Source organism: Callithrix jacchus, chromosome 5, assembly GCF_049354715.1.
Source record: "Callithrix jacchus isolate 240 chromosome 5, calJac240_pri, whole genome shotgun sequence".
NCBI classification, from domain to species: Eukaryota; Metazoa; Chordata; class Mammalia; order Primates; family Cebidae; genus Callithrix; species Callithrix jacchus.
Window position 1 is genome coordinate 17,632,059 of NC_133506.1, and position 26,367 is coordinate 17,658,425.

Genomic DNA, 26,367 nt, shown 5'->3' on the forward strand with positions numbered 1-26,367 from the left:
AACATATTTAGGTTTATTCCTGTGCTAACTAGGTTATTTCATATCTCCCTGTTAAGACTGCACATGGATAGTCCACTGAGCAATGTGACATGAAGGTGGATGGACCTAGTAGATAGATAGCAGGCCGCTGCCAAGCTTCCAGCATTAACTCCTTCTCTGGTATCATGACATGCCCACCTCTCCCCACCCATCACAGCTGCTATGTCTTACTGTGGGATCAGACCCTCAGCCCTACTCCTACCTGCCATGACTTGACAGGGAAGTTCACTGTGAAGATTAAAAACATAGATGGACAGATACCGTTTCATAAATGCTTGGAAACATGATGTATTCTCTGCTTTCATTGTATAGGGTTTGGGATATATCTCATGGACCAACATTATCTATTATATGTCCCCTATAGTCTTATTTGTCTTTGCCTCCTTGATCTGACATGGGCTGAAAAAAGTGGCTTCAGTCTTCTGTGATTCTTGTGTTTCTTTTTGCTATTTTTTAAAATTATACTTGTTCAATAAATGTTTATTCCTTGTTTCCCATGTGCCAGGAATGGTTCTCAGCTATGGGGACCCAGTTCTGAATAAGACTGACAAAATCCTTGGTCTCATGGAGATGACATTTCAGGCAGGGTTAGACGGACACCACACAAGGAAAGAAACAAGATAATTTCAGACACTGAGACGTGTGACAAAGAAAATAAAAGACGGTAAGTTGGTGTCTAGGGACTGGAGGTGGTTCCTGCTTAAAGAAGATGGTCAGAGAGCCTTGAACTTTCAAGTTGAACTCTGGGTGAAAAGAGAGAGGTACCTCCTAGGGTCTGGAGGAAACGGTTCTAGCAGAGAGAACAGCAGTTACCAAGCCTTTGAGATAGAAGCAAATGTGGGACTTTACAGTCTTTTCCCTGTACATGTAAGCTGTTGGATTCTCAGGATAGTTTTCATTTCTTTATAGCTTTTATTCTACATCGCTACACATGGCCTGCCTCATCTCCTATAATTCTAATAGAAGTTTCTGACATCACATCCCTGACATTGGTTTGCAACTGCCAGCAGGAATTTGCCTTTTTTACCGTGGGCCTCATCTGAGTCATCAGCTATCTCGTCGTTGACTGATTGCAGTGGTCTCCATAGTTGTGGGAATGTGCCAAGGTGGGGGCAGAGGTTAAATGATCCATGGTGGTATGGGAAAATGTAAAAACTTTTATCTATATTTAGTTTATTGAATTCAAAACAGCTAATCCAAAGATTGGTGTCACCACCAAGAAATCGTAAGTATAGGAGGGGATGGATATGTTCGTTAGCTTGGAATCATTCCACAGTGTATACATATAACATCACATTGTGCCCCATAAATATACACAATTATTTGTCAATTAAAAAAAATTAGTATATGCACACTCAGTAGGTTGGTGCGTCGAAGGGCTCTCTGTCTGGGAAGGTGACATGAAGAAGGGAAGCGTCCCTCATGTTGGGGAGGATCTGGCTATGTGGTCCCCTCTCCTGTTGGCTTACCCTTGATTGGGACATAGTGCAGGCACATGCAGCAGGGCATTGTCATGTGGATGATTTCATAAAAACATAACCCATCTCTAGTCCTCACCTCACCCCAGGTCCCCTGGTTACATATGGTAGTGAAAATAACCAGTGTCTTAAATAGGGGTTCACATTCTCTTAGTGCCCCTCCTAAGATGGATGCATGTCCCAAGCTGAAATTTGGACTATGAAATTTTAATTTATACTAAATAGAAGGTGAAGGGGGGAAAAAGGACTTATATAAGCCACAAGCAATTTTTTCTTTTTCTTTTTCTTTTTTTGAGATACAGTCTCACTGTGTTGCCTGGGCTGGAGTGGAGTTGTGCGATCTCGACTCAGTGCGACCTCCGCCTCTCGGGTTCAAGTGATTCGCCTGCCTCAGCCTCCCGAGTAGCTGGGATTACAGGTGCCCACCACTACGCCCAGCTAATTTTTTGTATTTTTAGTAGAGACGGGGTTTCACCATGTTGGCCAGGCCAGTCTCAAACTCCTGACCTTGTGATTCATCTGCTTTGGCCTGTCAAAGTGCTGGGATTATAGGTGTGAGCCACTACATCCAGCCCGCAAGCAGTATTTTTGTGTCAAGGAGAAACTTCAATATTTCAAAACCTCTTGGGAAAACTGCTCGTATGAATGAGCCTTGCATTTGTCCAAATAAAACAGAGGCAGGGTCTGGCTCTCGCCCAGACTGGAGTGCAGTGGTATGATTTCAGCTCAGCAACCTCTATCTCACGGCCTCAAGCCATCCTCCCACCTCAACCTCCAGAGTAGCTGGGACTACAGGCACATGCCACCATGCCTGACTAATTTTTATATTTGTGGTAGAGACGGGGTTTTGCCATATTACCCAGGCTGGTCTTGAACTCCTGGCCTCAAGTGATCCTTCCGCCTTCGCCTCCCAAAGTGCTAGGATTACAGATATGAGCCACTGTATCTAGACATCTCTTATTTTTAAAAAAATTTTCACCATTAATTCTGTGTTGTCTGATACTCACATTGCCCGCCCTTTTTCCTTTAGTTATGGGTTCCCAGAACTTCCTCCAGCCTTTTGCTGGGGGGGGAGAGTCTGCATGTGGAGCATAGAGTTTTGTTTCAGCTGAGGCAGGGTGAGGGCGGTGGGTCACTTCTCCCAGAGCCCCTTGAACCAACTTTGTGCCTTAGGGGTAGCGGTAAACAGGGCAGAAGCCAAGGTCATGAGAGGATTTGTAAGGCCCTGGACACCATTAGAGCTGCACTGTGACCCAGGAAGGAGTGTTGGCCCTGAGTTAGGGAGTGAGCATGTACTTCCTGCCTCCTTTCTTTCTTTCTGCAATATATTTATTGAGCACCTTCTATGGGCTAGGCATTGGTAAGCATTAGGGCATCAATTGTCGATAACTCACAAAAATAGATGCAGACCTTATTATCTCTGGGGGAAGCTGGCAGTCAGATCAATCACACAGAAGCAGGAAAAAATTGCAATCTTGAGTCATTATTTCAAAAAGAGGTACATGATGCTGCCTGCAAGATAAAAAGGGTAAGTTACCTTGGTCTGGAGCCTTAGAAGTTTTCCATAAAGAAGGAGCCTTGGGTCAAGGCTGAGCCTGTTGGAAGGTGGGGAGGGAGAAAGAATGGGGAGCTCCTTCCAGCAGAGCCAAGGTCTGTCTGCTTTGTCCTGCTCTATGTTCAGCTCCTGGCACAGGGCTGGCGTCTGGTGTATGCTCAATAAATTAAAAACAAGTGCATGAACAGAGGCCAGCAGGGCTGGAGCAGAACACAGGGGACAGTGGGTTGGCATGGTGCTGGGGAAGCTGGCAGGGGCCAGACCACACCACGGAGGCTTGTAGGTTATCATGTACTTGTAGGAGACCACATAGGTTGTTATGAAAATCAGGTTGATTTTTAGAGCAAAAGTGGGAGCTATTAATAATTATGCCTGGATAGAAAGGTCTAAAATGCAACTGACTTGGGTGTACTGGGATATGGTCAGCCTCTTACCAGCTACCTAGGATTTTGGTCTTTATTCTGAGAGGAGTGGAAGGCCCCTCCAAAGGTTTTCAGCTGTGATGAGGTGTGGGGTGTGGAGGCAGGGCATGGCATGATCACTCTGGCAACAGACTGGTAATAGATTGAATGCGAGTTGTTGCTGGAGAGAGAGACTGTGGAAGATGATGGCAGAAGTCCAGGCTGGAGCAGGTGGTGCCTTGGCTTGGAGGCATGGAAGGGGTTAGAAGTGATGAGTTGCAAATGGCTGCTGAGGAAGGGAAGCATCAGGGTCTCAGAACTGGGTAAGTCCTAATGCCATTGGCTGAGTCAAAACAGGAGGAGGGAGCAGGTATGGAAAGAACATGTAGTGTTTGTTTGTTTTTTGTTTCGTTTTGTTTTTTGAGATGAAGTCTTGCTCTGTCGCCCAAGCTGGAGTGTAGTGGTGCGATCGCAGCTCATTGCCCTCTGCCTTCTGGGTTCAAGCAATTATCCTGCCTCAGCCTCCCAAGTAGCTGGGATTACAGGCATGTGCCACCATACCCAGCTAATTTTTGTATTTTTTTATTTTGAGACAACGTCTCTGTCACCAGGCTGGAGTGCAATGGGACAGTCTTGGCTCACAGCAACCTCTGCCTTCCAGGTTCAAGCATTCTCATGTCTCTGCCTCCCGAGTAGCTAGGATTACAAGAGCCTGCCACCACACCCAGCTAATTTTTGTATTTGTAGTAGAGACGGGGTTTCACCATGTTGGCCAGGCTGGTCTCAAACTCTTGACCTCAGGTGATCCACCCGCCTTGGCCTCTCAAAGTGCTGGGATTACAGGTGTGAGCCACCATGCCTGGCCTAATTTTTATATTTGTAGTAGAGATGGGGTTTCGCCATGTTGGCCAGGCTGGTTTCAAACTCCTGACCTCAAGTGATCTGCCTGCCTCAGCCTCCCAAAGTGCTGGGATTACAAGCATGAGCCACCACGCCCGGCCCAGAAACATGTAGTTTTGCTTAGAGTAAGAGTCAAGGTATGAACTTAAGAGGTTTCATTCTTAGTCTTGTGAATTCCCAAACCAGGAGAGAATAATGTAACTACCTGTGTTGCATGCATGTGAATGCTCCGTCCTCACCCCTCCACCCAGGTGTTCACTACTCACTTATGCCTGAATTTTATTAACTAAAAAGAAGTTATTCCCTTCACTGGATATGAATATGTTTAAAAAGCAAATATTGGCCGGGCACGATGGCTTATGCCTGTAATCCCAGCACTGTGGGAGGCTAAGGTGGGAGGATCACTTGAGGCCAGGAGTTCAAGACCAGCCTGGCCAACATGGTGAAACCTCATCTCTGCTAAACATACAAATCTTGGCCAGATGCGGTGGTTCACGCCTGTAATCCCGACTACTTAGGAGGCCGAGGCAGGAGAATTGCTCGACCCAGGAGATGGAGATTGCGGTAAGCTGAAATCACTTCACTGCACTCCAGCCTGGATGACAGAGCAAGACTCCATATCAAAAAATAAATAAATAAAATAAAAAGGAAATATTCACTAAACTTGCATAACAGAGCAAATGGTTTCAAAGGGACAAGGATGTTGTATTTTGGAGAATGCTTTGTTTTGAAAAAGTTTGCAGACCCTGAGCTGGAGACACGCTGTTTAGAAAGATGAGCCTAGAAGCACTAGTGAGGGAGAAAAGCAAGCAGAAATGGGCCCTGGAGACTCCACCAAGGAAGTCTGAAAAGCCAGGACACTGCAGGTGAACTTGAGCCTGAATGCAGGATGGCTCTTATGGTGTCTATAATCTGCAGACTTCTTAATATACTATTTACATAATATTTACATAAGAATTCTATTTACATAATATATACATATATTATTACATAATAATTCTCCACTCAGAGATCTTTAACACACCTTGTTTTTTGGAATGTGAAGCGTTTTATAGTTAGTATAGACAGGATAGAGGATAACTTAAAAATGTGGTGAATAGGTGCTGGTGGCTCATACCTGTAATCCCAGCATTTTGGGAGGCTGAGGCAGGAGGATCACTTGAGCCCAGGAGTTTGAAGCCAGCCTGGACAACATAGCAAGACCTTGTCCCTCTTTTTTATTTAAAAAAAAAAAAAAAGAATAAATAAACGTGGTGAGTCAGGCACAGTGAGCAGTGCTTCTGTGTCATCAGTTACAAATATTGGAGCAGTTTTGATCTTTCAGTCTCCTGTTAGTTCATCCAAGAAAAAGGAAAGGCAGAGAGCTTTGTTTCTTTGCATGTGTGGCACTCAGAATCCAGCAGTTCTGCAGACTGTTTCCTAAGGTCTAGCTCCTGTGGCAAACGTTACCTTGGCTGCAGGTAACTTTGTTCTTTATGAGTAATGCCAGCCTGGCTACCATTGCCCTCTTCTGGTAAGGGGCTAATGCTACAAATGTACTGATTTTTACAAGGAAGGAAAACGCAAGCTCGTTTTTCACTTTGGTCAACTGTGCTGTGCCAGCTGGCATAAATCCCTACAATGAAATGAATGGTTTAGAATGTTGTAATGTATACTCAGACCATGGAACCATGTGAGGGTCTAACCTTATTTACAGTTTTGGCTTTGAGGACTACCTTGGGTATCCATATCATTTCCCACAGTTGGGCCACTTTCTGTTTGGCAAAAAAGATTTCTTTCAGCCTTTTCTCTGCCTATGAAAGCCTGTCTGGCTGCTTCATTAGCTAACACATGTGTGAATTTGCATCATTGATAATGGCAGCAAATGCAAGGAATATGGTTTTAATCAAATTTTAGTATCTAATATCTCTGAAGCTTAGGGCACAGAACATTAGAGGCCTGGGATAAACAATTCATATTCAATAGGAGCATTTTAGCATTTCTTGGTGACATATTTACACAATTTATAATTTAGAGATGAGTTTATGTTACATGGTAAAACTTGAGAGTATGACGAAATAATGCACTGCACTAGGAAGGGGCAATGAAAATATGGGGCTACTATGGCAGTTTATGCAAGAACTACTTTAGGGGGCATCCTTGTTGTCCTACCCAGTGCTTAATTTTTTGTGACCAATCTTTGGTTGGCACCTCCCTTTCCCTCCCCAACTGGGAAGAAGGTAAGTACTCCAGTCAACTAAGTGATGTTTAATGGAACCCATAATGAATACTTAGAAAGGAAACACTATTTCGTGAGGCATGTAAGTACTTTCTTACTATAACGCCCCCCCCCGCCTTTTTTTTTTTTTTTTTGAGACGGAGTTTCGCACTTGTTACCCAGGCTGGAGTGCAATGGCGCGATCTCGGCTCACCGCAACCTCCGCCTCCTGGGTTCAGGCAATTCTCCCGCCTCAGCCTCCCGAGTAGCTGGGACTACAAGTGCACGCCACCATGCCCAGCTAATTTTTGTATTTTTAGTAGAGACGGGGTTTCACCATGTTGACCAGGGTGGTCTCGATCTCTTGACCTCGTGATCCACCCACCTCGGCCTCCCAAAGTGCTGGTATTATAGGCGTGAGCCACCGCACCCGGCCTATAACCCCTTTTAAAATTTAGATTCTTAAGTAATCCATTAGGCTGCTATTTGGCCTGAAGGATATCAGAGATAAAAGCTACTACCATACTTGTTTGGGTTAGTAGGATCTAAAGACATGATGTTGATCTTTTTAAGCTGGATCAGTTTGATATTTACGGTTCAGTTGATCCATATAATTTTTCTGGGAATTGACTAGCAACAGGAAATACATCTAATATCATTATCTCCTTTTGACATTAATACTACATGAGAAGAATCCTTAAGTTTTACCCCTTTGCAAATACCCCATCAAATTACCCAAAATAAAAATGGTTAGGTAGCAAAGTCTCTCAAGAGAAGGGACAACATGATCATTCAAATTTCTACAAAAGTAATGAGATAGCCCATTTTTAAAATGTTATCTGTTCACAATTCCTGCATTTATTTTTTAATTCCTTGCTCCCTGCCTCCATCCCATCCTTCATTGGTTTAGGCTCTATTAAAAGCTAACAGTGATATAAGAATGCTTTATAGAGCTGGGGTAGGTTGTCAGCTGGCCAGGTGATGAATCATGGAATAGAATTCTTTCTGTGACCAAATTAAACCCTAATCCCATGAAGAAAGCCCTCATTGACAACTTCTGGCAATGTTAAGGGTAAGAGGACCCTTTCTTTGTTGTTCCAGGCAGCTGGGAGGATGAGCAGCTTCCACGCTCTTTGGCTGAGCGTTTTGTAGTACCTCTTTGACCCAGGGCCATTTGTCCATCTTTTTCTTCCTCCTCTTGGCCTTTGATCCCTGAAAATTCTCCAGGGCTAAGTCAGCTGGCTCCATGCAAAAGCTTTTAGACCGGGATTTCTCTACTTTGGCACTAATGACGGTAAAGACCAGATGATGCCTTGTGGTGGGAGCTGGCCTGTGCAAGCATAGGATGTTTAGCAGTATTCCTGGAGTCTACCCATTAGATGCCAGCTGTGACAGCCCTAAATGTTTCCAGACATTGTACACAGGGAGGAGGGGAGCAAAATCACCTCCTGATTAAGAATCTAAAATTACAATTCTAGATTCTGAGTGATATAGTCCTTCATCTTCTTCTTTTTTGGGGGTGAGGGCGGTGGGGATAGAGTCAGGCTGGAGTGTAGTGATGCCATCTTGGCTCACTGCAACCTCCGCCTCCTGAGTTGAAGCGATTCTTCTGCCTCAGGTTCCCAAGTAGCTGGGACTACATATGCACATCACCATGCCCTGCTAATATTTTGTATTTTTAGTAGAGATGAGGTTTCACCATGTTAGCCAGGCTGGTCTCAAACTCCTGACCTCAAGGGATCCACCTGCCTTGGCCTCCCAAAGTGCTGGAATGACAGTGTGAGCCACTGCACCCAGCTTTCTTCTTTGGCTGTATTATTTTGAGGTAAACTGTATAGTCACATTTCACCAGTAGGTGCTGATTCATGGTACGCAGTGGATTGTATGTAGCCTGAAAGTTTTTTAATTTAAGGAATTAAGGGTGAGGAACAAGTTTCCTGTTGAGGGCTAATGCCCAAGGCAGAATTAATCAGGAGTCACATACCAAAAATAATTTAATGTCTTTTTATCTCACCAAAGAAAAATACTCAGTTCCCCTGTTTGTTAAATTAGGAACAGGCACCATAAAACTTTATTTCCTAAGAATAACTAATTGTAAAGTTTACACTTATCACATTAAGGCAGAGGTGATGCAGGTAGTGTACAGGCAGGCAGATGAAGAAAAAGTAGAATCTGATTTAGAAAGTATTCAAGGAATATGGAGAAGAGAGTGAAGGCAGAAACATTAGAAGAATTTTAGTGTTTTAGAAATATTACCTGCTGCCCATATAGTTATAGGATTCTCATGAAAATGTATCACTGGTTTCCTACCATGTTTTAAAGGGATTAGAAGAGTTACCAGTGTTCACAGAGCGTGAGTTGCTCTATTTAGTAAATCTTCAGGGAATCCTGTCTAAATAGCAGAATTGGAGTGGAGGGTAACATTTGCAGGTGCAAAGAGGCTCATTATATTTTGGTTTGTTAAAAAAAGAAAATAGCCATCACCAGCAAGGGCAGGTGGAATCAAGCAGACACCAGGATCTGTCTCCCTATCTCTAATGTGTAAGGAAAAACAAGGTAGTTTTCTGCTTCTGTTTTTCATTTTATAAGTGAAAGGTGAGCCGTGGTGGCTATGCCTGACACCCCAGAATTGGGACGCCAAGGTGGGCAGATCACTTGTGGTCAGGAGTTCAAGATAAGTGTGAAAGGTATGGAATTTACTTAAAACAAGGAATAATTATTAAACTGTTCAGAGTTTATGTAGTCTCTGAATTTAAATAGTTGAAGGTAATCATCTCAGCAGTGGGTCTCAACCCAGCCCGCCTGTTAGAATCGGGTAGGGAGCTTTTAAAATACACTGATGCCCAGGCCCCACCCCGAGAGTCTGATTTTATTTCATTGGCATAGAATTTGGACAGAGTTACTATTTTAAAAGCTCCGCAAGTGATTCTGAGGTACTGCCAGGGTTGCAAACCACTCTTCTAGGTCAGTGAATTTCAAAGTGTGGTCTCTAGACCAGCAGCATCAGCATCACCTGGGAGTCTGTTAGAAATGCACATTCTCAGTCTCACCCCAGGTTTAAGTCTCACCGTGGGACTGAGCTTTGGCAATTTGTGCTCCTTTTTGTTTTTAAAATAACTAGCCAAGCACAAAGCTGATCAATGTGTGTTTTTAACAAGCCCTCCTGGTGAGAAACACTGTGTCAGGCGATGCCTAGTGGTGTTCTGAAGACATTTAATCCTTAGAATCAAGAGTATGTAATAATGGATGCTGGAAATATTACTCTGAAGGGTATGTTATCGTTTTCAGAGTTCAGTTGCCTCAGGAGGCTCTTCCCTTATCCCAGGAGGATGCCTGAGAGATGTAACTTTCCACTGAGAGCCTTTATAAGGCTTAATTGCTAATGTGTAGGTAGCAGCTGATACTGACTTGTCCCTCCCACTCGTTTCATCCAAGCTTTCAACCTCACTCCAAATATTCTTAATTAATGATCTTCAGCTTCTGAAGCCATTTCATCAGTGGTCTCCTGTCTCAGCACGTTTCCCCTTTGAGCATTCCTTGAAGAGGGTGTTATTCCCAGCAGTCAATTAGAAAAGGAAAGTAGAGGTGGCTCTAAACAAGTCCTGTGACCAATTAACGACGTCCCTTTATTCCTCTTTGTAGTTCTCTAAAAATGGGTCAGAGGAAGAAAAACTCAGCTCTCACCAGCAGACCTCGCCTGTGTTTGTCTAACATACTTCTGTCCCATTTCAATTTCCTGCCTTAGGCATGAATTGGTTGAAGATTCTCTTTGAACTCTTACTCATTCTGTAGAAACTAGCTGTGATGAAAGTAGTCTTAGGACTGTTTCCTGAGTTCTAGAAGCAGAGCAGAATAGTGAGGGAAATTCGGCACCAAACTTTAAGGTTCATTCTCAGCAAAACTAAGGGATTATTTTGCACTGGATGAATTTTGAATTTGGTTTTCTAATATGATAAAGCTGAGTGAGGGTGAAAGGTGAAGGGAAACAAACCTGTTCATCCCTTGTCAGTAACAGTTTTTATTGCTTCATTTTCTATTTACAAGGAAAATACCTTTAAAATAAAACAATTATATTAGATGAGCACCTTCCTTGGTAAAGTTCAAAGAAATTTCCCAGGTTAGTCCCTATCATTCCCTCACTTGCAGTCCTTAGGCACCTTCTGGAATTCCCTGCAGGATGGGATTCCCCTTGCATCACTGGGCACTTCCTACTATGAGCTTCCCGATGCTGTTTGCCCTTTGTGGTTTTAGTCTCTCACTAAAATAATAGAATCAGGATTTCTGAACCAAGAGTCACTTTAGGGAAGTATCTAGGCTCTCCAGTGTGGCTGTGACTAGTTTACATGTAGCTATTTATTAACCAATTTAATTAGAATTGAAATTTTTTTTTTTTTTTTTGAGACGGCGTTTTGCTCTTTGAGACCCAGGCTGCAGTGCAATGGTGCGATCTCGGCTCACCGCAATCTCCGCCTCCTGGATTCAGGCAATTCTGCCTCAGCCTCCTGAGCAGCTGGGATTACAGGCACGCGCCACCATGTCCAGCAAATTTTTTGTATTTTTAGTAGAGACGGGGTTTCACCGTGTTGACCAGGATGGTCTCGATGTGTTGACCTCGTGATCCACCTGCCTCGGCCTCCCAAAGTGCTGGGATTACAGGCTTGAGCCACCACGCCCGGCCTAAAAAAAATTTAAATTTACACTAGTCTCATTTCAGTAGCCACATGTGGCTTGAAGCTAAGGTATTAGACATTGTAGATAGAGAACATGTGCATCATCACAGAATATTATTGGACAGCAGCGGTCAATTTTGTCACCCTTGTTAAATAAGATACTGAGACTGAGAATGATATTTGTTAACTACTCCGAATTAGTAAATTCCTATATGTGGATACTGCACTCCATGTATTCTTTTTGCATTTAATCATAACATCTCCGGGAGGGCAGGGATTATTGCTCCCATAGTACAGATAAAGGGATTAAGATTCAGAGAGACAGAAACTTGGTTTGTCCTGGCTCCATGGCCAGTGAGTGGGGCAGCCAGGTGTTTGCATATATATGTATCTGCATGACTCTAAAGCCCATGCTTTGTATGTTCAAGTGTCACTTAAAAGTTAAGTTCTCAAATTTTTGAGGTCTATAAGCCCACATCTTTAGGGACAAACTGGAAAAAAAAACAAACAGGAAACCGATGGTGCATTGGATGATTGAAGTAACTAAACCAGTCCAAGGCAACGAGCCAGCAGCAGATCCTTTCCTCTGTAGTTTTCATCACTCCTCACAGGGAGACCAGTGGCCTCTGATAATAGTGCAATTTTTGTTCAGTTGCCCATTTTAATGGGCTTTGTGTCAACAGAGTTTTCTCCCCTGGGTTGAGTGGCCAGCACATCACCCCCTGCAGCAGATAACTTCCTGTTTGGAAAACCCTGCCGGTTTGATCATCTTCCTTAGGTGGAGCCAGTACCTGTCTTCTTATGCGTTCTCTGCTTCACCTGGTTCTCTGTCCCTTAAAGCCCTAGAGAACTAAGAAGGATTATTCTTCCACCTTTGAAAGCCCTGTTAATATTATGTTATCCTGGCTATTCGGTTTTAAGTTAATTATTTTACTTTCTTCTGATGCTCATGACATGCTTTTAAGTGTTGCTGTTATTCTGATCACTCTCATTTGGGTATGTGACAGCTTGTCTCAATTTGAATATTGAGAGTAATTGAGCACTAAATCCATAAAGCCTCATCCTGTCACTTATTTCGGCCACCACTGTTGAAATTAACATCATCTACAGCCACGATGAAATTAACATCATCTACAGCCATGGCACTATGCTCCCTGCTCACAGCACTTACGCTTGACTAAGAATGCCTCCACATGGGCTGTCAGTTTTTTGGAGCCAAATGTTATATGGCCCTTACATATATCCTAGTTAAATTCTTTCTAGTTAGATTCCCTCTAACTAGAGGGAATCACAGAGCTCCAGTTTTAGGGTTTTGTTGTTTCCCAGATCCAGTTTTTGCTACCCCAGATATTCACTGTCCCCTTCTGTGCAGTGCCATCCACCTATTTTGTGGGCATGCCCTCTATGTATTCATCCATGCCAGTGCTGGAAATGCAGACCAAGACCAGGGTCGAGGAAAAAGCTGTTCACCATCTTTGTCCAGGTTGTTGTTTGGCCATTACTGGGTCCTGTGGTTATGACTGTTTAACTGGTTATGATTCCACCTGTCATTTCATCCACTTCTATTTTTCTGTTGTTTTACTCACCAGGACTCATTTGTTCATTCACAGATTCATTTCATTAATATTTATTGAGCTTCTACTGTGTGTCAGGCCCTTTCAAAAGTAGAACTGTTAGGGTTTGTTAATAGATTGGATGTGTAATATAAGAGAAAGAGAGGCATCAAAAATGACTTCAACGTTTTTGACCTGAACAACTGGAAGAATGGAGTTACCAAGTTTGAGGGTAAACATTAATATTTTGGTTTTGAACCTGTTAAGTTGTAGATGTCTATTTGACACCCAAGTGGAGATGCACAGTAGGCAATTGGATATATGCATCTGGAGGCGAGAGGGAGATCCAGGCTACAGCAGAAACACTAGGAGCCCTCAGCATGAAAACTGCCCAGTATTTGAAACCTTGAGACCGATGAGAGTGCAGATGGAAGTAAGGAGAAGTCTAAGAACTGAGCCCTGGACTCTCCAGCCTTTAGAGGCCAAAGAGATGGGATAAGCCAGCAAAGGAGACTGAGAAAGTGTGGCCAGTGAGGAGGGAGGAGAACCAGGAAAGCTGACTTCTGGTGTCCGGAGAAATTAAGGAAAGCAGAAAGTGAAAAAACCACTTTGTTAGATGGTGCTGAGAGGTAGAGTAGCATGAGGACCATGAACTGATCATTGGGCTTGGTGTCGTGCAGACCATTGGTAACGGTGACAAAAGCTGTTTTATTGTGAATAAAAGGATGAGGAACTTCATTTGATTCCTGGCTGAGGTTCACTCCATGAACCTGGCTGCCTTCACCAGTCATGGCAGCTAAGAATATTGTCAAAGAAGAAAATGAGGTTAGTTTTTCATAATTGGGATTTTCTTCAGGCTCTCCCTCAGCAGTCTGTTATGGATTAGGTGGATAGCTGTAAAATCCATCTTTCTCCTTTTTGAAGGGTGCAGCATCGTTTGTGTCTCTCTCGGTTCCCCATGGAACTCTTGTGCTCCTCCTCACCCTAGTGGTCGAGCCAGGCTGCGGTGCCCTGGGAGAGACTCCTCTGAGCCCAGTGAACTCATTCAATAATTTAAATGCAGTTATATCCGCTTCTTAACTGTTTGGAGTTTTCAGCCCCCTTTCTTTTCATTTCTGGCCTTTTCTTTTCTGTTTCTTCCTAAGGCTCTCTTTTCATCCAGCAGGTAAATCTCTTTTCCCTTTAGATTTTCATCATTTTATCATCCTAATTCAGAGGTGAATTTTGAAGATCTCAGCAAGGCATTATTTTATCTTTGGCTCTCACCCTGGCTACACACCACATTCACCTCTGGGGAATGTTTGTTTGTGACAGGGCGTCACTCCAATTGCCAAGGCTGGAGTAGAGTAGCATAATCTGGGCTCACTGCAGCCTAGACTTCCAGGTGCAGATGATTTTCCCACCTCAGCCTCCTGAGTTGAGACTACAGGTGCACACTACCATTCCTGCTAAATTTTTGTGTTTTTAGTAGAGATGGGGTTCTGGCATGTTGCCCAGGCTGTGCTCGAACTCTTGGACACAAGCGATCTGTCCACCTTGGCCCTCTCAGGTGCTGGGATTATAGACATGAGCCACCATGCTCAGCCTTGTTTTTTCTCTTTAAAGAAAATCATAATTTACACTAAAGGAACTATTTTCTTGTAATTGTGATAAAATGGTGATTTTTTTTACTTGTTAGTTTTACAGTTGAAATATATTCTGGCGAATATGTTTTCTGTTGTATTACATGGTGAAACTTCATCAGATATTTTTTTCTTCCTTTCTATTGTATAACCTCAGAAAAGTTCCTGTATTCTACAGAGAATGCTATAAGTCTTCCTCCAGAATACAAGGGGGCCTGTAGCAGTGACTCCTAAATTTCAGAATGCACCAGAATCACCTGGAGGGCTTGTTAAAACAACAGATCCTAGGCCCCCTCTCTGTAATTGCTGATTGGGTAGGTCTGAGTAGGATCCGAGAATTTCCACATCAAATCAGCATCAGGAGATGCTGTGGCTGCTGATAATCTGCGAACCAGTAGTCTCTAGGCTTGAGGCTCTACTGGGTAAATATCCCTAAGGTTGTACACACAGAGAACTTTCCTGAACCGGTAAAGCCAGGATGATAAGTTTGGCCAAGGGAAGAGACAGGCCTGGCATTTGACTTTGTTGGGGCTCTGCGAGGGTCTGGTAACCCTGAGCCCTGAAATAGTAGAAACTCCTCATTCTGAGGTTGTGTTTCAGTTTGCAGCCGCATCCTTCAATGCTGTTTGTCTCCTGTAAAGGTCACACATAGCCCTATCTTTGGCCTGTCAAAATTGACACCCACTTCAGAAGAGTAAATATGTAGCCCCCTTGATACACAGTCACACATTCTGTGGCACAGCTAGCTGTACATTAAAATACAAAACAATTCATATAATGCTAATACCCCAGAAAACTCAAGCAGAGAGTGCCTGTCATAGCTTTATCTGGCAAGTCCTTTGTTATATTCAAAAGTAGATGAGAAGATTCTGGGGAAAAAATACCACTGTGGGGGATTCCTTAAATTATTTTACCTATGAACAAATAAACAGAATTCCTCTAAGTCATCCAGAATCCCCAAAGTATCTATCAAAGACACTTTGGTTCTACCCACAGAGGTAGGAAAATTATGCTACCGGTCTTCCCTCTTCCTTCCTGCTTCAAGAAATCTCCCTCCAAGACTGGCCACCCTTTGGAACAATCTGCCAAGCTAGATGTTGATCACTAGGGGAATATTTACAGGGGTTTTCTTTGACTCATGTAGTTTGTCATAAATTCCTCTAATTCACAAACTGAAAAGCTTTTCTTTCATGTCAAGATTCTTCCCAAATATTAATGATATTTTCTAGCATGCTAATTATTTGTTTAAAGTCAGAGCCACATTCCAAAGCTTCATGATCACACATGTTAGATCAAGTTGTGGACAAAATGTGTGGGTGCTGATATTCCTCTTGTTTGCCATACTCCAGTTTCAGATTATAGATGCCATAATTAATCCCAAACATGTTCCTGACCGGCCTGAATGTCACAAATGTGAGTGATGCTTGTGTCCCAGCCACTTCACACCCTCTCAAGTCAGTGGCCTTACCAACGAGCACATCACAGTTTCTATCAGGTTATCTTTTCATTTCCGGGGCTCTCTTACAGAAGTGTCTAAGAGGAGAGTTCATGTTTTTACTTGTAATGTGGTATGATTGTAAGCCATCTGCTCTTTTTCTTAGAAGCAATGTGTGGTCAGAGTCAAACCTTGCAGAAGAATTATGAGGCATTTATTGGCTCTTAGTGGGAAGAGATGGAAACCTCGGCCCTACCTATTTGTAAATCTTACGGAACTGACAGTTCAGAATTCATTTAAAAATCCTTGGAATTTGAGGCAAATTCTACCTTCGGAGAAAAAAAAGAGAAAAAAGCAGCCAATATTCCTTCTTAAGCCCTTTGTGTGGCTGGCACGGTAGAGAAGCCTCGTGCCCACATTGTCTCTTGTCATCCTCAAAACAACTCCATGAGGTAGTTTTCATTGCTGTCTTCATTTTACATTGGAGGAACTTACCCTGTGTCTCAGAGCCACGGAGGCTCAGGGCTAGGATTTGAGGTCAGGTCTGTGCTGAACCAAGCCACTGTTTTACTCATTGTGACACCTCCTGTGTCTATGCCAGTGGCCTGTCGACTGAGGGAAGGGGCCTGCAGGTTACACTTGAAAGAATTATGTCCTGCGAACCATTAGGGAGGGTGTCTAAAGCAATGAAGTCAGTTCTTATCTTTTAAATGGAGCCCCTGAGAGCCTATTCCCAAATGTGCTCTTCATGCAGTGATAGCTTTGAGAGTTTGTGATTCAGCCTTGAATTCTACCCCAAGGTCCCAGCGGCAAGTATTAAATGTAAGCAGCCCTTCATTACAACGTGGTTGACCATTGCTTTATTCCAAGCAGTGCTTTGCCTCCTTTCTCCAGTCTTACCCAGGGAGACTGTCAGCTTCCCTACAGCACTCTAGTTCAAAACACAAAGCTCCTTTTTAATAGGATACCAGAGACAATTTACTGAAGGACATCACAGCCTCTTACTTGATTTTCTCCTCCTTTTAGAAGCTACTGCCAAACTCATTTGCTCTGCTTTTCCCTCATCTTTCTTTCTCATTCCTTTGTGTTTTACTCTTTATCTTTGTAGAATCTTTCCCCAACCATAGTAATAAATCTTTTTTGAAAAACAAGTGATTGGGAAGTTGTACATTCTTGACCTGTAGTCAGAGGTCCCACACAGACACTAAACAGGAGACAGGAGCTCCCTCCCCTCCCAAGTCCTTTTCACCTCAGACAAGTGACACCCTCCCAAGCATCCCTTTAACCCGAAAAGTCAAGCTTAAAGGAGTCATCATCCATTTGCAACCAAGGAAGTTCCCTTTAATGGGTGTGGATCCACATTGTCAACCAGGGCTTTGTACTTGTCCTGCCTGATCGACAGATAGTGGGAAAATAGCCATTCCATTCATGAGTGACAGTATTCTGTGCATACATGCGGCAACCTTAGTTGCAAACCATGAGTTCGATTCTGTAGTGTGTATCGTTCTTAGTTCAGGGTGCAGGTGAGAGGGAGGTAATCCCTCCTAGAGAGAATACCAGCCACTTAATTTTCATTACTGATGTATGTTTTCATTTAACAAACACTCTTCATGACCCAGTACTAGACATTGACAACCCAAAGGTAACAGAAGGCAGCTCCGCCACAAAGGCCACCTGGTGGGAAATGGATGTATATAGTCACGTGTTCTCAGCCTAGGATAAGTTCCACAACAGAAGCATGAGCCAAGTGCTGTGGCAGCGCAGAAGAGCTTAATCCTGCCCGAAAGTGTTGGGCAGTGCTTTGGGGAAGAACTAATTGGTTCCTAAGATTTTTGCCTCAGCTAACTCCACTGAGAGTCTCTATTTCCCATGTCTCATACCATGATTTTTAGCCATGTGACTGGCATTTTCTGTCATTGGTTACCAAGACTAAACCATGCCCACAGAGATCAACACAGCAGGAAATGCACTCTCCACCTCTCTATTCCAAAACAGGTGGATTTTACTTTATGTGTGCAAGTAGAATCCAAGTAAAAGGCTGCAAACCAAAATGACCAGGAGATGAGATCTTAAAGGGAAGGTACCTTGAAGGCGATTTACTTTGGTCCACTCATTGCATATAGAGAGAAACTGACAGCAGAGATAGGAGGTGGTGCAACCCCTCCTAAACGGGCATCGCTAGACGAGATTTATGGTCTTGAGACTTCCTGTGCTAGGCCATTCTCCCATTAGTCATCAAAGGGCTTTCTGCAGGCCTTCTTTGTATGTTATGATCTCAAATTCAGGCTGTGTCTAATTCTGTTGCTGAGATTATGAAGTGTTCCTTGTACCCGACCTGACAAGTATTACCAGGTTGGCAAGGCACCGCACCAAACAAAACCCAGGCATGATCACCAGCTATCTCCTAAAAGAGAAAGAGTGCTCTTAAATTTCCCGGTGTTTCCAGAACACTCAGGGGTAATAGTTTCTGTCTTTTGGGTTGTCAGGAAAATTAAATGCAATAGTGTACAGAAAGAGCTTGACACAGTGTCTGGCACACAAATGCTCTATGAATCTTAACTATTGTTATTGCCAACTTGTTCACCATTAGTAAATTTTTGCAATTGGACTAAATATGTATCATATTCCAACAGAATGACTCTTTATTCTCCCATCTCCTGACCTGTCTGCTAGTTTATTGAGTATGCCATCCAAAACGTATGCTGGTTCCCTTTCTTAAATGTAAACTACAAACTTGGATTTCCTGGGCCAGGATTTTACATGAGGAATAGGCCAAGGGAATTCAGTTGACAACACATTGGCTTTGACTTTTCTTCAGCTTTTAACTCTCTGGATAGGGATTCTTAATGTCAGGAGACTTTTTTTCCTACCCTCACAACCCCGACTCCACCTCTTGCAGAGTTTATTGCTGTCATCCTCTGCTGCATTCTTTTCTTTCTTCTCCTCATCCTTCTTTCTCACTAACTACCCCACCCACCTCATTTTTTCTACAGTGGGGCTCTCACTGCTTCACTGCACTCGTGTTTCAACATGGTGCCTCACAGTGGCGCCTTGAGCATCTGAGCTCTCCGTACCTGCGTTGGAATGGAATCACGCATGGAGTCAGGCTGCCAGGGAAGGGAGCTGCAGAACCCTGTTGAGAATTGCTGGTGCAGTCACCAGGCACTAAGGTATAGGGTGTTTTAGGGCACACGTGGCTGTCATCGCTCACCTAGAGGGTATAGGGGCCAGTTCCCAAATAAAGAGGAGTGGGTTCCAGGCGAGACAGCCTAATCATGTTCCCACATGAGGCTGGAAGTATGTCCTGAGTAGCCTTCCACAGGAGTTGAATTGCTTCAGAGTAATGTCTGCCAATGGGCTCTGGAGTCTTACAGATCTGGATTTGATTCCTGGGTCTGGCACTCACTGCCTGTGTAATCTTGGACTAGACCTTCCTCAATTCAACTTCCTTATATATGAAATGTGAATAATCATTGTGCTTCTTCACCAGAGTGGCAAGTATTTAATTGAACGCTGTGGGTAAAACTTAGCACAGTGCCTGGAACGGTGCTCTGTAAATGGTAATCAATATTTTAAACTGTGATTTTTAAAAATTTATTTTATTATTATTATTATTTTAAAGACAGGGTTCACCGTATTGGTCAGGCTGGTCTCAAACTCCTGACCTCAGGTGATCTGCCCACATCAGCCTCCCAAAGTGCTGGGAGCTGATTGTTTAAAAATCACATCACTATAAAATTTTATGCTGTAAGATACATGCAGTTTGTGGTAATAAGAAAATATTTAATATGTTTTCTAAAACTTTTTTGTGAAATTGATATTCCAGGAAGAAACTTTTCACGTTTTCTGAGAAGGTCTTTAGGAGACTCTAGCTATAGTATCAAGAATGATTGAGTTATCCTCAGCATGGATTTCTTCTCATCTTCTTGACTCTAATTGGCGTTGCATTTTTCACATTCTTAATTAGGAATCTCAGAGCCAGATGTTGCAAAGACCTGGGACTGTGGTGGGAATTTCGTGCAGGCCTGTCACTGGTTTCATCTTATGCTTTTACACTTGTTTGCCTTTACTTATTCTCCCTATTTTTTAATTTTTGCCTTGTTACTTGAAGCTGCCTTACATCCTCAATGCCAGGTGGGTGTAAAATGCCAGTGATGATTTGTGTGGCTTCTCAGTATGTAAGCTGCCTCTGGAAGCCCTGTGGATGTGGTAGAAACTGCCCACATGCCTTGGGCCTCCCACCTTGTCCTTCCTCTCTCTCACACCCAACCACATCCTCTTGCTTCTGTCTTCTGAGTATCCCTCAAATGGGCCCCTTCCCCTTCACCTTGAGATCACCTTGCATGGTCTCTTATTTGGGTTCCTGCAGTGGCTTTGAACCTGCCTGCCTGCCTCCAGTGATTTCCCCCTGCCCGCCCATGCTCCACACTTGTACTCAAGAGAGCCCTCCAGCCCACCAGCCCCCTCGCCTGTCCAGGGCTCTTCCGTAGGCTGAGCCTTCCTGCCCTGATGGCCCCATCTGCCAACAATGTCCTGTGTTCTACATTGAGATTCTTTTCCTTTTCCAAGGCACGTGAGCTAGTCAGCTCTTTCTCTGCATGGACATTGTTTACTTTTCCTTCGGCACTGCTTGCTTGCCCTGTTCCTCGGTGCTTGACTGTGACATCGCCTTCCCTTCCTTGGTCTTCCTCAGGCAGAGCCGTCACTCCACTCCCTCTGATCCTAGTGCCGTGGTCATGAATGTCACAGTGCCCTGCTGCTGCCCCTTCCTCTCTCAGGGCCTGGCTAGTGCCCCTGTGAAACTCAGCAGGTATTTAATGATGACGAATGAGTGTGTGAGAGAATGTGGGGTCCCTTCTACATCTCTTAGAGTTCTGAGTCTGCTCCAGAGATGGCTTTGTGCATCAAAAATGTTAATATTTTCACCTTTATTTTTATGCTTAATGTAAAGTCAGAAGACAAGGCCTCCCACCTCTGAGGACTTGGAAATAGTGTGAGCTGCACCTCTAGAAAGAGAACAGGAAAAGTAATACACTCAATTGGCAGTGAGTTTCTAGTGAAGTAATCCTAAGATTCTTGTATTCCCATTTTGCAATATGAAAAATGACTGGCGGTTGTTGGTGATGGCAGAGTTGTTGCCACTCTAGAATAGGGTGACAGGAAGTTGTTCTGTGATGTGTCAGTGCACTGGGCCAAATAGGAATGGCTTTGTCCCTGGAAAGGGCTTAGAGCTCTCTCTCTGTAGACAAGGCTGTGATTTGCCCAAAACTCGGAGCTAACTTGTTCTGTCATTTTTTTTGTTTGTTTATTTGTTTGTTCTTCCTTTCATTAAATATTAAGCATTCACTGAGGGCTGGTACTGTGCTGATCACTGGGGATACAGGGTTGGCAGAGATATAGACCTGTCTCCATGGAGCTTATAGCCTAGGATGGGCACCCTACATGGACCAGTCATTTAATGCAAAAATAAATAATCACTCAAGAATGGACTGATCCAGAGCAGTGAAAGAGAAACTGTTCAGAATAGCTTCACAGAGTTGGCCACACTCCTGCTAGGGTTTGAGGATGCAGTAGGAGCTCAACAAGCATGGAAGCAGCGAGGCAAGCTGTAATGTAAGCCAAGGATGAAAAAGTCAGGTGCAGGAGACAAAGAGGTGGGCCTCATTAGAGGCTTGTGACTTGCTACTCTGAGCTGCAGCAGGAGTGGACTGATCTGATTGTGGGCTAGAGACTGCCCAGATAGGCATTGGGGGTTCATCCAGGATACCAATAGAAATCACTCTGATCTTCCAAGTGGGAGATGTGAGCAGCAGAGCAAGAGAGGAGTGTGTTTGAGAACTCTAAAAAATTAAAATGGACAAGATGTGTGACTGATTTTGGAGGGTTAGGGAAAGGGAGTAGTTAGGGGTGACTCCCTGTTGCTGGCTGAATCCTCTAGGTGGAGGGGATAGAAGCCAGTCAGGACTGGGGGACTGGCAGCCCAGTGCATGTGACATGAAGCTGTTCCTAGCAGCCTGTGGGCTGTTTAAGGGATGGCTTGGCCTCTGCAGAGTGACCAGTTCTAACCTGAGAAAGAAGTGATGGTTACCGTGTTGCTCCTTTCAGAAGAAAACTATAGAGTTGATCATCTGAGACTAGAAATAACCTCCTCCTAATTAAGGAGGAGGAGAAAGGGAGGCTGTGCTGCGGGCAGAATAAGAAGCTTTTTTTTTTTCCTTCCCCACTTCTGTTTTTTCATGAGAGACAAGAAGCAAAGGTTTGAGAGCAGGGAACTTTGGAAAGGCAGAATACCTCTGCCTAGTGTGGGAGGGAGTTCAGAGAGTTCAGAACTGCGGCTGCAGAGGGAGAGCCCCCTGCGGGGGAGGGGACTGCCTGTCAAACAGTTGGAGTCTTCCAGAAACCCCAGGAGAGTCTGATCACTGCAGTAAGATTTGACAATTTATTTTTCTAAAAAGAGACATTTTACTCACTCTGTTTATTTTTAAACTTAGGCAAGGTTATTTGTGATCAAAGCCCCAAAGTGGTGAGAGAAATATCGAATTGGACCTTACTATAATGTTAATTCTTCAGAAAGCTGCTGTTACAATATCAATTCAAGTTGCTTAAGCTTAAGATTCCTTTTTTTTCCCCTTAAGAATTAGTTCTGCAGTGGTGGGAAAGTTACAAGGAAAAAAAAAAAAGCAGAATTAGTTTTGCTAATGAAAAGGTAGCAGTGAGCTTGGTTTAGATTAAAAAATCAGGAAAGAACACTTGTGGGAACCCACAATAAAATGTGTTGAGACATATTTTACCACTTTGGAAGGGCTTTTATTCTAGAATCACTGGAATTTCAGTGGGTCTGTGATAGAATTCAGAGGTCAGTGAACGTGGATGGGAAAAAGTTCATCTTTATCGTGACCAAGTTCTAATAAATTTAGTTTTCCTTTTTATTCTGAATAATAAAAATATCAATAGTATTAGCAGGATTTGTCACCATTATAAATTATAGCTCTTTTCATATTACATTATGGTTGTTGCAGATAATGAAGACGTCACTTATGCTTATTACTACTTCAGATTTGTTGTCATTAGATCATCACTATCTGACAAAACCCAATGCCTTCATAAACAAGTGCATGCATTCCTATGTCACAAATTTCTCTTTTGTTAAGATAACTGTACTTCACTGTAATTGGTTTTCTTGTTAATCCTATGTGATATGTTTCATGCATTTAAAAATATTTTTCCTAGCAAGTTTCATTGCTTCACAGCTGGCTAAATAGGTCCATGGCACATGAAAGGTTAATATTCCATGGCTAAGATCCTGTAGTTGTGGCATGCTACCTCCACCTGGTGGCAGCATACTCCTTAAAGGTTAATTTTATAACCAACTGAGAACTTTAACAGTATACTTGAGTGGTTTTCAAACATTTTTTATTACAATCCACAGTAAGAAATAGGCTTTCCATCATAACTGAGTACACACTTACTTACATTTCACAAAATAATTCTTGATCTTACCATATGACACATTGATATTTTGTATTGCATTCTAATATTCTCTTCACTTCTCTTTCATTAAGGCAAAATGCTGGTTGCAACACACTAAACTGTAACACACTAAAGTGCACTATTTTACATCATAGGAAACCATCTTTCAACATGCTTCACAGTTCATTACCCAGTAAACTTCATTTTGGTCTCCCACACATTTTCAGGGATGTAATACCTACATTTTAAATAACTGCCAGCAAGTATGAGTGCATTTTACACAGTGTTTAAAAATTGTTTATTACCGATGTATAATTTAAATACAGTGAAAGGAACTGATTACAGTGTGCACATTAACATACCCCATCAAGGTATTCTTATCACACATAAAGTTCCTTTGTGACAGTTCTCACCCAGTTCCCTTCCCCTGGGAAATTACTGTTTTTGATTCCTTTCATCACACATTGATTTTGCTGTTTTAGAATTATATATAGATGGAACCATACAGTATGTAGTTTTTTGGTCTGGCTTCCTTTGCTCAACCTAATGTTTTTGAGATGAATACATGTTGAGTATATCGGTATATGGTGAGCAGCATTCCACTGCGTGAATATGGCACAATTTGTTCTCCTGTTGTAGACTTTTGGGTTGTCTTCACTTTGGGTTATTATAACTAATACTTCCATGAACATTTCCATACAAGTCTTTGTGTTGACATACGCTACATCTCTCTTGGGTAAACACCTGGGGAGGAGTCATTGGCTCAGTTGATAAGTAAATGTACGTTTGACTAAAAGAAACTGACAAACCCGTTTGCCAAAGGGGCTACACTATCTTACATTTCCACTGGGAAAGTGTTAGAGTTTGGGTTGCTCCATATCGTTACCAACATTGCATGTTATGTCAGTCTTTTTAATTGTAGTCATTTTGGCGGGTATTGTAGTTGTATTTCTTGGTGGTTTTAATTTTCATTTGCCTGATAACTAATGATATTGAACGCTTTTTAAATTTTCTTATTAGCCATTCATTTATCCTATTTGTGAAGTGTCTTCAAACTCAGGTTTTTTAAAAAATATATCAATTTGTAGGAGTTCTTTACATATTTTGGATATGTCCTTTTTGCCAGATATATGTATTTATGAAAAAATACATGGATACATTTTTCCCATTCTGTAGCATACCTATTTATTTTATTAATGGTGCTTTTTTGATTAACAGAAATTTTTAATTTTGAACATTTAACAATTTAACAATTTTTTTTTTCAATATTTGGTGTTTTCTGGATTCTGTCTAAAAAATATTTTCCTGTCGGGCTGACGCCTGTAATCCTAGCTCTTTGGGAGGCTAAGGTGGGTGGATCACCTGAGGTCAGGAGTTCAAGACCAGACTGGCCATCATGGTGAAACCCCATCTTTAAAAAATATTTGTATATATTTTCCTATTCCAAAGATCAGGAAGATAGTTTTGTCTTTTTTGTTTAGGTGTGTGATCCATCTCCAATTAAAGTTTGTGTATAGCATGAAGGAGTTGTCAAGTTTCGCTTTATATTTACATCTGATGGTCTAACCATTTGTAGAAACTACTTTCCTTTCACCATTGATATATAGGACAGAATTTAAAAAAAAAAAAAAAAAAAAAAACTGTCCAGCCAAGGAAGTGAAAAAACTGAACCTCTGGGTCTCATAAACCAAACCTCTGGGTCTCTCAGACCATCCCCAACCTACAGACTTGGTGTCTCATTCCTTTCCAAATTAGTTTATTCCCAGTTATCTTGTGATTCTCAGAAATTGCTTTACTCATAATATGTGAGGATTTATAAGGCAACAACTTTTCACAGGGTCTGTCTTGTGCTGTCTAGTATGGAACCACTAGCTATGTGTAGCTATTTAAATTTTTAATTTAAATTACATTTAAAACTTAGCTTCTCGGTCACAATTACCACGTCTTGAGTGTTCAGAGCCACATATGGCTATTAGCTGTCTTTACTGAACATCATAGATATAAAATTTCTCCATTTTTTTCCAAAGTGCTGGACAGCAGTAGCCTATAGAATAAGAACAAAGTCAGGCTACAGTTTTGTAGCATATTTTAATGCTTTTTTTTTAGTTTCGTTAACTGGCATTCAGTATCTACCTTTTTCTTCTTGCTTACTTCTCATTCTTCCGTGTTCCTGTTTCAATACCAAAGTGTACTGTCCTAGCCAATCCTTTTGTCCATCTGAAAATGCGGTATCTTGTATCTGTTCTTTGCTGAGTAGAAGAAAGAATTCCCCTGGCTGTGCATGGAATCATTCTTTATGGAGCCTACCTAGTACTGACCTATCTAACTTCTCTCAGTGCTTGATGTCTTCCAACTGCCGCTGGGATGCCTGAACATCCCCTTTCAAGGTTCAGCCCAGAGACATATTTTCTTTCCTGTCTTGATTAATATTATATCTCTCCTTAGCATTTCCACAGCAAATGTTAAACTTGGAAAAGTAGTACATTATGACCTGTAGCCCTGTTCTTAAGAGTTCTGTCTAGTAGTGAACTTTGTTGCCATTTCATCATGACCAACCACATAGGAATTTGTGAGATTTTCTCACATTGTTTGCTGGGCATGAGCCGCACAGACACTGACTCTGCCATTAATGTCTTTCAGTGTGGGAATTTTGCTGTCCTGGTGGATCTTCATATATTGCCGCAAGGTTCAAACAAAGATACAAGCTGGTTTTCTGAACAGAAGAAAGAGGTACAACAAACTTTCTACTATTTACATGCAAGTAGCTGCTGCTGCTAGGAAAAATATTAGCTCTTTCAAGCTTTTATTTCTATTAATGGGGAAAAGTGTTGAGTATTTAATCCTTGGAAAACAATTGTATTCCCAATGACAGACACATATGCACCCACTTTTTTTCTTCCTTCAGAAACTGACACATTCATATACTTCATATGATACTCTATTATTTAAACCAGACATTTTATACCTCTATGTTTTGGGGGAAGGAGTTGTATATTTTAAAAGAGAGAGGAAGAAGAAGAAATAGTTAAAGGGACTATTTCAGGTAA

At 42.4% G+C, this 26,367-nt stretch overlaps 1 protein-coding gene across 4 annotated transcripts in view; it reads left to right on the forward strand.

Moving 5' to 3' along the window:
* SLX4IP (SLX4 interacting protein) overlaps window positions 1-26,367 on the forward strand; it is a 203,928-nt gene that overhangs the window by 92,532 nt on the left and 85,029 nt on the right. For 2 of the 4 annotated variants that reach the window (XM_078371350.1, XM_002806757.7), the window contains one exon: window positions 25,961-26,050. The exons of the other annotated variants lie outside the window; for them this stretch is intronic. In XM_078371350.1, coding sequence (XP_078227476.1) covers window positions 25,961-26,050 — 90 coding nt within the window. The remainder of the gene's footprint in view (window positions 1-25,960; window positions 26,051-26,367) is intronic. 4 annotated transcript variants of the gene reach the window in all.